The sequence below is a fragment of the Saccopteryx bilineata genome, chromosome 3 (genome assembly GCF_036850765.1).
Source record: "Saccopteryx bilineata isolate mSacBil1 chromosome 3, mSacBil1_pri_phased_curated, whole genome shotgun sequence".
NCBI lineage: Eukaryota > Metazoa > Chordata > Mammalia > Chiroptera > Emballonuridae > Saccopteryx > Saccopteryx bilineata.
Window position 1 is genome coordinate 124,938,666 of NC_089492.1, and position 14,202 is coordinate 124,952,867.

The 14,202-nt window shown below is 35.7% G+C and overlaps 1 protein-coding gene across 9 annotated transcripts in view; it reads left to right on the top strand.

Annotated features, from left to right (window-relative positions):
- The window catches only part of APLF (aprataxin and PNKP like factor), a 70,956-nt gene extending 57,231 nt beyond the window's left edge, over nt 1-13,725 (top strand). For 6 of the 9 annotated variants that reach the window (XM_066267280.1, XM_066267281.1, XM_066267285.1 and 3 more), the window contains 2 exons: nt 10,405-10,451; nt 13,218-13,725. In XM_066267280.1, the coding sequence (XP_066123377.1) occupies nt 10,405-10,451; nt 13,218-13,411 (241 nt within the window). In that variant the 3' untranslated portion in view covers nt 13,412-13,725. Of the gene's footprint in view, nt 1-821; nt 974-7,405; nt 7,669-8,495; nt 8,607-10,404; nt 10,452-13,217 lie in introns of those variants that run through there. The other 3 variants (XR_010730294.1, XM_066267287.1, XM_066267286.1) reach the window with 3 other exon arrangements.
- The last annotated feature ends 477 nt before the right edge of the window (nt 13,726-14,202 follow it).

A 14,202-nucleotide genomic window follows, 5' to 3' on the forward strand; every position in this document is an offset into this window, starting at 1 on the left:
GTGGAGGCACATATGAGAAAGCAATCAACGAACAACTAGGGTGCCACAATAAAGAATCGATGCTTCTCATCTCTCTCTCTCTTCCTATCTGTCTGTTCCTATCTGTCCCTCTCTCTGTCTCTCTCACAAAAACAAAAAAATGACAAAAATCAGCCAGAAATTATTATATTCAGAAAAATAAAAATATATACAGGTTGGGGCAAAAGGAAATTTACAGTGTATGAATGGAAAATAATACAATAATTAAACAATACAAGAATAAACTGTTTTGCACCCACCACAACTGTAAACCTTGCACAACTCACAACTGTACTTTTGCCCAACCCTGTATATTCCAAAAGTCGTGTTGTAATAAGCCTATTTTCCATGATGTTTGACACATTTGGAAGAGAGAAGAAATTTATGAGTGAAAATATCTTTGCTTTTTATCTTTAAAAAATTTTGCCTTCATAAAACAGGATAAGGATTATTTATTTTTTTTTTTAAAGATTTTATTTATTCATTATAGAGAGGAGAGAGAGAGAGAGAGAGAGAACGGGGGGAGGAGCAGGAAGTATCAACTCCCATATGTGCCTTGACCAGGCAAGCCCAGGGTTTTGAACCGGCAACCTCAGCGTTTCCAGGTTGACGCTTTATCCACTGCGCTACCACAGGTCAGGCCAGGATAAGGATTATTAAGTAAAGTCAGTGATTCTCTCAATTGAAATACTAGGTTAATTTTTAATTTTGTACTTCCCAGATTACCTTCTTCTTTTTTTCTTTTTAATCTCTAAGACTAGGACTTTCTTTTTTAGATTTTTAATTTATTTATTTTTTATTAGAGAAAGAAGAGAGAGAGAGAGAGAGAGAGAGAGAACAGGGGGAGGAGCAGGAAGCATCAACTCCCATATGTGCCTTGACCAGGCAAGCCCAGGGTTTTGAACCAGCAACTTCAGCGTTCAAGGTCGATGCTTTATCCACTGCGCCACCACAGGTCAGGCCCCAGATTACCTTCTAACCCCTTGAATGTGTGTGCAAGTCATTTTCTCTTTCTGCTGTATCTAGGTGATCTCAAATGTTGTATAATAGATTAAGTAATCTTATACTACATCAGCTACCTAAATTTATATGGTATTATATTGAATTTCCAAGTATTGTCATCTGTGGTCAAAGTTTTATCACTATAGAAGAAATATAAAAACACAGCTGTACACATGGGTTTGTTTTATTTTCAGCCACTTTATTCTATGAGTAAAACAGATATGGATCACATGTTAAATACATACTACAGTAAAAATAAAGATCTCCATAGCTCATATAATATGAGATTAATGTCTAGAAAAGGATATTTGATTATTAAATTTTATTTTTCTACACTACAAGCATTATTCTATTTTCTCTGACATTATACTTTTCCAAATCAAACAAAAAATCAACTTTAAAGAATGATATGTAAATGAATTAATTTGTGTTGTCATTGTAAGTATCTTGCCCATTTAACTAATTTGTCCTTTTTGAGCTGTACACTTTAGTCTGTCAGAAGACTAGCTCAGTTTAATGCAGTTGAATAGCTTAGGGTACTTGTCTGAATTAGAACATTAGATACTTAGTGTCTGTAACCTACTGATAGCTGTGCCTGCCTCTGACTCATTCACCCCTCTGGTGTGTAATAGGTTTTATGTAGTGCATTATTGCTCCTGTTCTTGCTTGTTAAATTAAGCGCTAAACTTAGAATATATATCCACTAAAATGAATGGAACATTTTTCAACCAGCTTAGTGTTAAAATGTAAAGTCAAACTCACATACATGGCCTTGGTTTTACAAAACTTTCAGCAGGTATTATACAAATGAAAATGTTGGTTCTTTCATGTTTCTCAGTAGCCAGTGCCTACATTTCTTTTTTTAATTATGTATAATACCGTCTAAGAGGGATGAGGTAAGGAAGTGTATCAGTTATCAACTGTAAGTGCTCTGGTTGTAATGAATCTGCACCATGATCTGTATAGTGTGAATGAAGTGTGTTGCCACAAGCAATAAATCATTTTAAAAAGCATGTATTCTATAGTAAATAAATTATATTGTTATTGCTGGTTCAGATTTGTAACTATGATATAAAGTGATTTTCTGTTTTTTATTTTTTTAAATGTTCCAAGTTATTGCAATATTAACTGATAACATATGCAGGTATATACTTCAAACTACAAGATACTAATTTTTAGAAGCCACTTAATAAAAAATAGGAACATGTATTAGTGTAAATCCATATAATATTATTTGAAACAAAATAAATAGGTTTTCTTAGGAACACTAGTTTGTTGCCTGCCTGGTAGTTGAGATTCCCAGAATTAGTCAGGCGAGACTATCAATCATTTTATTTATAGTCAAGTATAGTCAAATTTGATAGTATCTTAATGCATTTTTATAGGATCTGCATATAGAAAGTAACCTATCATCATTTGCCGTGCTTATAATTCTTTAATCATTTGTAAAAATATGTTTTTGGAAGAAAATATGTTGATCACTTGCTATACAGTTTTATGTAAGACTTTGCTATAATTTTTTAAAAATTCATTAAAAAATTTCAGTAACAATATCAATTATATTCATATAGCCTTATATTCATATAGCCTTGATAAAATATATTGGAATTTCTTCTGTGGTTTTGTTTTTCTTTCTCTTTTATTTGAATATGTATTCATTTTAATAATACATCCATTTTTCTTTGTTATATTTAGTATTAATTGCAACTATGTAAGAATTTTTAGATTGTTTTGGCATAGATAGAAAATTATAATGATTTTCAATGAACAAATTGACTACTTTTTATTATTTTAAGTTGGTTTACTCTTTCATTATTTAATAAAGACTATATTTTAAAAAATTTTTATCTTCTAAATTTTGAGACTTAGATATTTGATAACATAGAATTCATTTTTTCTTTAAGTTTTAAAATAAGTGTTGGATTTAAAAAATGCACAATAAATTATTTTGGAATGAAAACAAAAATATGGACTGATCACTTGTTCATTGAGCAACTGCTGAGCACCTAATGTACTAGCCACTATAATAGATACCGATGTAAAACAGTACTTAAAGTTTATTTAAAATTTTGAATGTTAAGTTTTGGTATTAAGTTACCAAATCTTTGGAAGTAAACCAAAATAAAAATTATTATTTTGTTCTCATTAACTGTTGCTTACTTATCTTTCAGTAGCTCTTTATGATGGAAAGATAATGGGTTATTACCAACAGACTTAAATTCTAGTTATGGTTATACCAATTCTGCAGCATAACTTTGATTTTCCTGAGCTTTAGTTCCTCATGAAAACATAGAAAACAGGCCCTGGCCAGTGGCTTAGTGGATAGAGTGTCAGCCTGGCTTATGGATGTCCCGGGTTCGATTCCCAGTCAGGGTACACAGGAGAAGCGCCCATCCACATCTCCCCCCCTTCTCACCCACTTCCCCTCCCAAAGCCAGTGGCTCAATTGGTTCAGTGTGGCCACAAGCGCTGAGGATAGCTTGGTTGGAGTGCAGCAGCCTCAGGAGCTAAAGATAGCTCGATATTCAAGCATGGGCCCCAGATGGGATTGCTGGGTGATTCCAGGTCGGGGTGCATGTGGGAGTCTGCCTCACTATCCCCTCTTCTCTCACCTTAAAAAAAAAAAAAGAAAACATGGAAAACAGAGAGTTGGATCATTTGTGCCTAGGGGTCTCCGCTCAATAGTGGAGAAAGCCAGAGCAGAGAGCAATTTATTCATAAAGTCAGAATAGTTATATTCCTGGCTACTCTTTCCTTAGCCTTCTTTGCTGTTTCCTCTTCCTTTTCCTATAATTATTGCAGAGCCAGAGGACTCAGTTCTCAGATCTCTTCCTTTCTCTATTCTGTTCTTATTCCCTAGGTGGGCTAATTCAACTTAATGGCTCCAGAATCATGTTTAAATGGCCCTACTTGGTTGTAAAATAGGTAGTTCATATTTACCACATCTGAAGCAGAACTCTTGATTTCTATCAGGAAAGCAACTCATTCCCAAGTGTTTTCCACCTTTGTCAATGACTTCACCTTACACAAAGTGTTAGGCCCCAAACTGCAAAGCACCCGTGAGCCCTGGCCGGGTAGGTCAGTTGGTCAGGGCATCCTGATATACCAAGGTTGCAGGTTCGATCCCCAGTCGGCACATGCAAGAATCAAACAATGAATGCATCAATAAGTAGAATAGCAAATTGATGTTTCTCTCTCTCTCTCTCTCAAATAAATTAATAAAAATTAAAAAAGAAAAAGAAGCACCCTGATTGTTCTTGTTTCTTCACATCACTCATTCACTCCATCAACAGTTCTTGCAATTTCAACCTTTAAAATCCTGACTACTTACTCCCCGTCTCATAACCACCATATCCCCTTTTCTTCGCCTGCTCTTCTGTAGTTTGTTTTCCACACAGCCACCAGAATAATTCACTAAGAATAAGTCATATAATGTTATTTATTTACCGAAGCCTCCCAGCAGCTTCCGACAAAACTCTTTACCATGTCTCACAGGTTCTTTTTAACTTGATTTCCTGCTATTTTTCCTTCTCACTTGTTCCCCTTGGGCTGTAGTACAAATCTTTCTGTGTTTTTCCAATTGCCTAGCTTGTTTCTACCTCAGTGTTAGCAAATTTAAAGACATTTTTTTATTTCCTCTTCCTGAAGTGTTGTTCCTTCAGATATATATTGTTATTCATATAGCTATATCATTAAAATTAGAAATGTTGTGGAAAACATGTATTTTAAAATATAATGGCTCATAAAAACTTGGTGTGGTTATAGGTGTATAGCTCCATGTTTAGAACCCAAATATTACTGTTAATCTCAACAATACAAGATAAAAACACCCAAAAATAAAAACCAAGAATATTGAGGCCTGCTAAGTAGTAGAAAATGCTGTTTGTGAAAAAGGTTGATGTAAATCTTTTATGAATGAACTCTGAGTATTCCCATTCATTATTAGGAAAAGGACCTGAGTAGAAGAATTTGGTATTGTCTTTGAAAGTTATTTCAAATGTGACATGCCCCCAGAGCACCATACAGAATTGTCATTTAGCTTTAACCCAGAGTTACTTGAAAAATGCATTATGCCTTGTTATAAAATAATGAATCTTTGAAAAATAGACTATATATAAGCAAATGTTAGAAAATATTCTATAAATATGTGAAATATTTTTAAACACTTTTTAAAAAGACTTTATTTTAGACAGGTGAGAGAGAGAGAGAGAGAGAGAGTGTGCGGGGGGGGGGGGGGGGGGGAAGGAGCTAGAATCATCAACTCCTATATGTGCTTTGACCCTGACTGGGCAAGCTAAGGGTTTTTGAACCAGCAACCTCAGCATTCCAGGTTGATGCTTTATCCACTGTGCCACCACAGGTCAGGCTAAATATATGAAATATTGGGGAAATATTTAACCATAATAATTATATGTATTATTGAAGGCAAAATTATTTGACACCTGTAAAATGCTTAATAGCCTACAAATATTACACATTATTTTATTTAACTCTTGGAACAGACTTGTGTGAAGTTGGCACTATTATTCCTGCTTTACAGATGAGAAAATGGAGACTTGGTTCATAGGACTTGCCCTGAATTGCATAACCAATAAATGGTATAGTTTGAATTCAAACTCAGGTCTTCTGATTCTAAAGCCAGATCACCTTCCCCAAAGTATTGCTAAAGTTTAGCAAGCCAGATAAGAATGTGTCCAAGATACAGTGGCATCTATCTAGCATTTGTGAAGTACTCTATGTTCTTTGTTGACCTGAGTGATTGATTGACTAGAGCTAAGTGTCTTACGATGCTGGGCAGCCAGTATCTCAGGAACCCGACTGCAGTGAAGTCTGCTTGATGTGACTGTCAGATTTTCATTGTTTCCTGGAGAAGTGTTATGAATTGTTGATGGCAGGAAATTCTAACTTACTTTAGTAGGTTTGTGTAAAAAGATGCAGTGAGTACTTTATTAATTTTATAGGTATGAGTGAAAAGCAATTTAACCACATTGACATTATTTTCAGCCTAATAAGAATAGGCATTTTCTGGCCTATTTCCGATAGAAAAACTGTCTTTCAAAGAAAAGACTTCTGAAAACATCAGAATCTGTGGATTACCATTTGCTAAAAATAATAAATTAACATTAACTCAAGAAAACTCATTATCATTCTAGAAATTGGTAGAAATTGTTTTCTGTACTCCAACCAATGAGAATTTTAAACTTTAGTTTCTATTGCAAATGATTTCTTGCCAGTTCTTTTCAACATTTTCCTAAGAAATAATAGGTTGCAAAAACAAGTGTCTTTTTTTCCCCATTAAAGAGAAAAATTAAAATAGTTCATCATTTTGGGAACTCATGTAAAAGCTTAATTAAAAACTTTTTGAAGGTTTTGAAAAAGGTGATTATATTGTAGTAGATAAATTTATGAAAAATATAGTTGAATGCCACTTTGTGAAAGACACTCTTGTACTTGCTATAGGAGATATTAAAAAGTATAAAAAAAAATTCCCTTCAGCAGCTCATTTGACAGATGATAGAGGTAATACATGCACACACATTTGTGTTGAAAATTTAGATGACAGTATAAGAAAATATGTGGTAAGTACCAAGTGGTAGATAAAGATAGACAATATGTTTTGGAGTTGTCAGTGATTATCAGACTTGCTTCCCTGAGGGAACTGTGTAGAATAAGAATAATATGCTATGCAAAAAAAGCTATGAGCAAGTGCCTATCAATGGGAACCAGAAACTACTCCTTGAGCATAGAAATGAAGGATTGGGCTGCAAATAAAAATTGGGACTGAGATTATGGGAGACTTTGAAGTAGAGGATAACATAGGAATCCAACATTCAGTGCATTTTTTCATACTTAAATTGCTAAGTAAAGCATGTCTAAATTTTGTTTTTATTTTAAAACATATCTGAAATTTGTTTTTATTTTAAGTGTGTGCTTTTTTTATGTGACATACTATCTTTTCTCTTTTGGCTCATTTTCTTATTAAAGCCCATTTATTCTGTGAGTTCTGTTTATCATCAACAAAGAATAAAATACATTTGTAAATACCCAAACAGCGAACTTCTGAACCTGTCACAGGATCTATTTTCTTCATTTTCAATAAAATAAGTAGCAAAAACTATTGACATTAAGCAATTCTTTTGTTTTAAACTGGAAGTTTGTTCTTTAAGTTAAATGTGGGAAAATATCAGTTCAACATGTTTCCTTCAGGTCTGCATCTCAGTCCCACACCTGTCTTTTTCTGAAAATAGCAAGTTCTAGGAAAGGATGGAAATTTAGCAGAGCATCAAGAAAATAACTTCCCCTCCCCACCAGGCAGATGAAGCTAAAAATCTTTTCCTTTTCTAAGTACAAAATTTCATGAAACATTTTTCTGTTCTTCCTTTAGGAAATACACAAATGTAAAAGTTCTTGTTCCTATCCATGTGTCCTGAAACAGCTTGGTGGCTGTGAGGTTAGGTTATGTCACTGGGGCAGTGAGTGCAGCTATGACATGCTTCAGGATCGGAGGGAACCAGGAACCACCTCAGCTTTAAGGTTGAACCATCACCTCTACCATCACCAGCCCATTTTTAAAGTTACTCTCCCTTTTAGTGTCTAGCCTGACAATTGATATGAACAGTCTTGAACTGCTATTTGGTACATAAACTGTACTTGTCTCTGTTAGCTCCCCTGGTTGAGTTTCTGTACTGTTTTTGGTTTTTTGTTTTGTTTTGTTTTTTGTGAGAGACAGAGAGATGAGAAGCATCAATTCTTTGTTGTGGAACCTTAGTTGTTCAGTGATTGCTTTCTCATATGTGCCTTGACTGGGGGGCTATTGCAGAGCGAGTGACCCCTTGTTCAAGCCAGCGACCTTGGGCTCAGGCTGGTGAGCCTTGCTCAAACCAGATGAGCCCACACTCAAGCTGGTGACCTCGGGGTTTGGAACTTGAGTTCTCTGCTTTCCAGTCCGACACTCTATCCACTGCGCCACCGCCTGGCCAGGCTGTATTGTCCTTGTTTTTAAAGCCTGACATTTAGTTACTTAAACGTTTCTAAAGCACCTTTTGAAGGAGACTCCCATAGCAAACAAAGAAGACCGTATTTAGCTTTTAAGCAATACTGCTATGTTAAGAGCAAAGCAAGAAAACATAGGACTACTTGGTACCTGAAGCAAACATCTATTAAAAGGAAAGAGAAAAAGCCTTTAAATCTCAACTGATATAAATAGATAATAATGAGACATCTGTGTAGAATCTTAACACTTGAAGAATCTTAGTGAAGGTATATGGAATTTCAGTGGACCAGCTTACCACTTTAAAGTAGGTTTGAATTTTTCTTAAAATAAGAGGTTACCAATGTGTCTTTCCACAATTTAATAAAATTATTTTTTAAAAGTTACTAAAAATAATCTCAAGTGGCCAGCAGTCTTTTTCTAAGTTATTGGTGAAGAATACCTTTGGTATTATCATGTCATTTTTCTGTTCTCCTCCCCTGAGGTCGAACATTAATTGAACTTTAATAAAGACCGAGTTGTGCCTGACCTGAGGTGGTGCAGTGGATGAAGCATCGACCTGGAATGCTGAGGTCACTGGTTCGGATCCCCAGGCTTGCCTGGTCAAGGCACGTAACAAAAAGCAACTACTACGAGTTGATGCTTATGGCTCCTCCTCTCTCTCCCTTCTCTCTCTCTCTCCTCTCTCTAAAGATCAATAAATAAAAATCTTTTAAAATAAATAAATAAATAAATACCAAGTTAAACAAACCAGTGACCTGCACTGGCATGTTCGGTAAGGAAAGGTCATCTCAAATCATCACTACAACTTTATTTGCAGCTCTCTTCATCGCATTGAAGTGGTCCAGTTTATTTCTCTCAACCTTGAAATTTCTTTTCCATAAAAGGTGATATGTGGGGTCATTACTCCAGACACACAGTCTTGTATAGAATCTTTTTTCCACTTTTCAAAACTATGGAGTGATGACGCTAATTAACTGGGTGGTTGTACTCTTATACTGTGTTTAGTGCTTATATTGTAGAAAAAGTTACCAACAACAGAGATATTAGCAATAAAAGTTGTCACTGACCTCTGACACAGGGCCTGGCACGTAATAAGTGTCCTGTGGCTATTCCTTGAACAAGTGAGGACCATATCAATGGCTAACATTAATTACCACCTGCCATGAATAAGGACTTACTGTACATTCCTCCAGCACCCTCACAACAGCTTCATGTACACCTCAGCACCTGTTTATTGTCGTCAGTGTACCCCAGCTCTCCTTCACAGTTTCCTCTCAGAGAGGTAGAGACCCATCACATGGATCCTGATCTTTCAGTTACAGCTTTGGACTTTTGCTGCTTGGGCAGTTGTATATTATCCAGAGAATGTCTTGTATACATAGTGTGCCTAAACGTTTGTTTAATAATATAATAGAAGCAATCATAGGTATATATAATCTAAGTAGATACCCAAATAGTTTGTTTGACTTTGGAATATGTTATTTGAATTTCTCAATTCAAGCTTTTCTATTTTTTTCATAACAATTGATTAGTGTTCTTTGAAGAGGCATAACTTAAATGCTTTTACCTTTGGATTCAATAAAAGCCTTAAAAGTATCCTTTTAGACATTATACAACAAACATACACAAGTATTTGGTATTTTGTGTTGTATATTTCACATTGTATTTTTATTTATTTTATTTTATTTTATTTTTTTTACAGAGACAGAGAATCAGAGTGAAGGATAGACAGGGACAGACAGACAGGAACGGAGAGATGAGAAGCATCAATCATCAGTTTTTCATTGCGCATTGTGACACCTTAGTTGTTCATTGATTGCCCTCTCACATGTGCCCTGACCATGGACCCTCAGCAGACCGAGCAACCCCCTGCCTGAGCCAGCAACCCTGGGTCCAAACTGGTGAATTTTTGCTCAAACCAGATGAGCCCACGCTCAAGCTGGAGACCTCGGGGTCTCGAACCTGGGTCCTCCGCATCCCAGTCCGATGCTCCATCCACTGCGCCACCGCCTGGTCAGGCTCACATTGTATTTTTAGATATGTAATATATACCCCTGACATTTAAAAACACATATTTTACTCTAGAAATATAATAAACTTTGTCTCATACATCCTTCTCTAGAGCATAATTCATGAGGAAAGAACTTTGATTGGTTAACTATCTTTTCATCTAGAAATATGCCTGGCATCAGAAAATGTTGAAATTAAAAAGCAAATGCTCTGTACAGCATGGTGACTATAATAAGCAAACAAGAAAAAGCAAATGCCATTCAATAAGAGGCTTGTTAGGGTCTAATTTTCTGTGTAAATTAGTGAATATTCTAATTTAAAATAGTCATTAATTTTTAGTGACTGGAAAACTAGATCTTGTTTTTGTTTTTGTTTTTCAGGAAGAATCCTCAGCACAAAGTGGAATATAGACATAGTACACTTCCAGGTAAGTAATTTTACTTCAGGAAATTAAAAATGAAACCTTGTAATGAATCTCCTGTTAAACCTAGATACAATTTCCAGTTATTATGAATTTTTTTCCAAAATGTCTTCCTCTGTGAATTTGTTGAATTGCTCATTTTAATGCTTTTTCTTAGATTAAAAAAATAACATTTTAATACAGCAATGTTTCCACAATTATTGTATAACAATATATATTTGTCCTTGTATCTATTAGGATTCTTTTCTTTGTAAATACCTGAAAACAAAATTTCAGATTGGACTAAATGGTAAAGAGAACTTACTGACTTCTATAACTGAAAAGTCCAAAAAGGTGGCTAGATTTAGACATACTTAATTCTTTGGCTTATTAACATTGTCAATAATGTCACCAGTGACCCAATGTTCTTCCATCATTCTGTCTTTAGAGGGGTCATTTTTACCCTGAGACTGGCTTCTCTTCCATCCTTATTCAGCTGGATGATAAGCACCCATTTCTACATCTAAGGCAAGAGAGAGGAGGAATGTACAACTTTGACTTTCACTACTCCTAAGAATAAAATCATGTAATTCACTCTTTTTTTTACTGACTTAGATTATGTTTCTTTCTCTTGAACCATCCTCTATAGCCACTGATTAGTTTGTACCAGCCCTGGGGCCAGGGTAGAGTCACCTCCTTCAGAACCACAGAGATCCCCAGGAGACACTAATGTTTTGGGGGATGGAGAAGGAGGGGAATGAACACTACACAGGCAGCTATCAAATGTCCTTCAGTCCTGTTTACATCACACTATTCTACCTTTTGTTTCCCCTGCTTCTGAACTCTATATTTTTACCTTTATTAAAATTTTATTTTATTGACTCTTTTCCAGTGAGAGGAAGGGGGACAGAGAGAGGGAGAGAGAAACACTGATTGTTATTCCACTTACTTATGCATTCATTGGTCAATTCTTGTATGTGTTCTGACAGGAAATCTAACCTGCAATCTTGGCACATCTGGACAACACTCTACCAACTGAGCTACCAAGCCAGGGCTGTTTTTTTCTCTAACAAATTCTGGCTTCTTTGTATCATCGACAGAGGCCTATCTGGCACACAGTATTTCTGCCTACAGAATGAGAGAATAAAATGCATACTATTTGGCTCTGCCTACATGCTTTTCTATGTGTATAAATGCAATCAACTTTTTCTCCCCTACCCATCTGCAAACTACCCTTTTAATGTGTTTTTAAATGTATTCCATCATAAATAGATATATGGGGAATTGAGATTAACTAGACATAAAACATGCCCTCAAAATGTTGAAGGAGATAAGAAGTGTATACATATAAATACAATGCAAGATTTCCCTTAAGGAACTGGGATGATTGTTATGCTAATGAGAATTGTGCAGATTATTATGGTAGCCATTTACCGTTGGCTACCAAGAAACTCGGAGAAATTTGATGTCCAATTTATAAAAATTATGTTAAAAATTGAGCTTGACATTTATATTTTACTTTTTATGTTCTTAATTTCTACTTGTATTTGTATTTTTTAATTACACCTCTATTATCGTTATAAGCTATCTCAAATCATTCTCTGGAATGAGTACTGATATTAAGGAAAATATAAATTTCTGGGCTGTGGAAGAGGACAGACAAATTACTTTTCTTTCTCATCATCTATATTTTTTTGCCCATTAAATTCTATGACTTTCATTGAAGTTATATCCATCTTGCCTGTGAACATTTTGGGAAGAAGTTAACTGAAGCATATGTGAAAGTAGGGAAATTAGTATTTTTCACCCATGCATTTGCTCTTTATCGTGGGGACTGTCCTGTCCATTCAGAAAATTCCCAGATAGAATTGTCCTACTTGTTCCCTCACGCTGCACTTCACTCCGGAGTCTTCCTCTGCCTTATTTCAAACCAGCTGTGTTGCTCACTGTGGAAAGAGTATAAAACAAAATGGGATGAGGGGAGAAATTAATTTGGAGACCAAAGAATTCCAGTATTATAGTATTTATTAGAAATCTATAAATTCTAATGGCTGTTACCATAGCAATTTTGCTTTTAGGACGAACTGTAGAATATAATAGATTTATACATTAAACTTTCCAAAGTATGTAAACTCCTATCTTCACTTGATTGCAACCCTCATGTGTCGGTCAGATTGTGCTGGCTTTGCTGTGAAAATCCCCAAATCTCAGTGCCTTACATAAAAATGAAATATATTTCTTATTTGTGTCCCTGCTGCATGTTGGCTGTGACTTTGTCCCAGCCTGGAGTTCAAGCCGAAGGATCAGCCCTTATCTGGGAGATACGGTGCTCACAGAAGAAAGGAAATAGTAGCAGAAACACAGCAAGGCTCAGAACGATTCTCCTTGGAAGGGGCATACACCACTTCTACTCACTTTTCTTGGCTAAGTCTGGTGTCACTGGGGGTGGAGAAGTATAACCATATCACAGGGAGGGGCAGTGAATAACGGGGACAAAATTATATTCTACCACTCCAGACAGTAGGTAGCCTGGATATCATTACAATACCATAAAGGAGCCATCATGATGAATCTCATGGGACATTTTAGTCTCAGGAGCCTCATGGTAGGAAAAGCTAGAAATAATACATAACAAGTGGTCATTTTGATACCCTTTCTAGAAATTTGTAGTGGTTAGCAATGTAGTAAGTAAAATAAATTTTTCTTGATGGAGAAGGACATTTCACACTTGGCCATCTGTAATCCCAGGTTGAATGGCATTCTTGAGTTGTTTACCAGACTTCTGTTTTTCAGTGAGAAGCATTGTAGATGAAGATGTTGGGCCCAATGAGTACGACCTGAACGACAGCTTTGTAGATGATGAAGAAGAAGAATATGAGCCAACAGATGAAGATTCTGACTGGGAACCCGGAAAAGAGGATGAAGAGAAGGAAGATATGGAAGAGCTTTTGAAAGAAGCAAAAACGTTTATGAAAAGAAAAAAGTAACTTTTTTCTGCACTAGTACATCGCTCACGTTGACGTTTTCTCTTATTGAAAAATATTCAGGAACTCATAATGCTCTTAAAGTGCTACTTGTTTTCCTTTCTATAATTATGACTTTACTATTGACTCTGCAGATGGAACACGGACATGTCGACCTCCAGTGTAGTGTATGGAGTTTGTTGTGTTGCTTTGCTTTCTCTTTCCCATTTAAAGCATCTGGAAATAGAAAGCAGACAGAGTTTAAGGGAAGTAATTGATATTTTTCATATACTTTGTTTGTTGGCTGTAAAAAATAAAAAGCAGTAGGTTGCACAAAACTTTGGTCTTTTGTTTCTATTTTCTAAAGATTCTGTCTTTATAGAAAACTATGTAAGTATAACCAGGAGAATTACATCACGGGTGGAAGAGCATGTCTCTTTTCATTGCTATTGAGGTAATTCTTTAAGTAGAACCAGGCTTTAAAAAGTGACAGCCAGCACATCATATCTAGTATTTTTCTTGTATTCTAGATGCAAGCTTTGCATTTCATTTACTACTTTTATTCTTTAAAACTTGGGGAAATTGCCTGACCTTTGGTGGCGCAGTGGATAAAGCGTTGACCTGGAATGCTGAGGTTGCCGGTTCAAAACCCTGGGCTTGCCCGGTCAAGGCACACACGGGAGTTGAAGCTTCCTGCTCCTCCCCCACTTCTCTCTCTCTTTTTCTCTCTCCCAATCTCTCTCTCTCTTTCTCCTCTAAAATGAATGAATAAATAAAAATAATTAAAAAAAAAACTTGGGGAAATTAGTACCAAA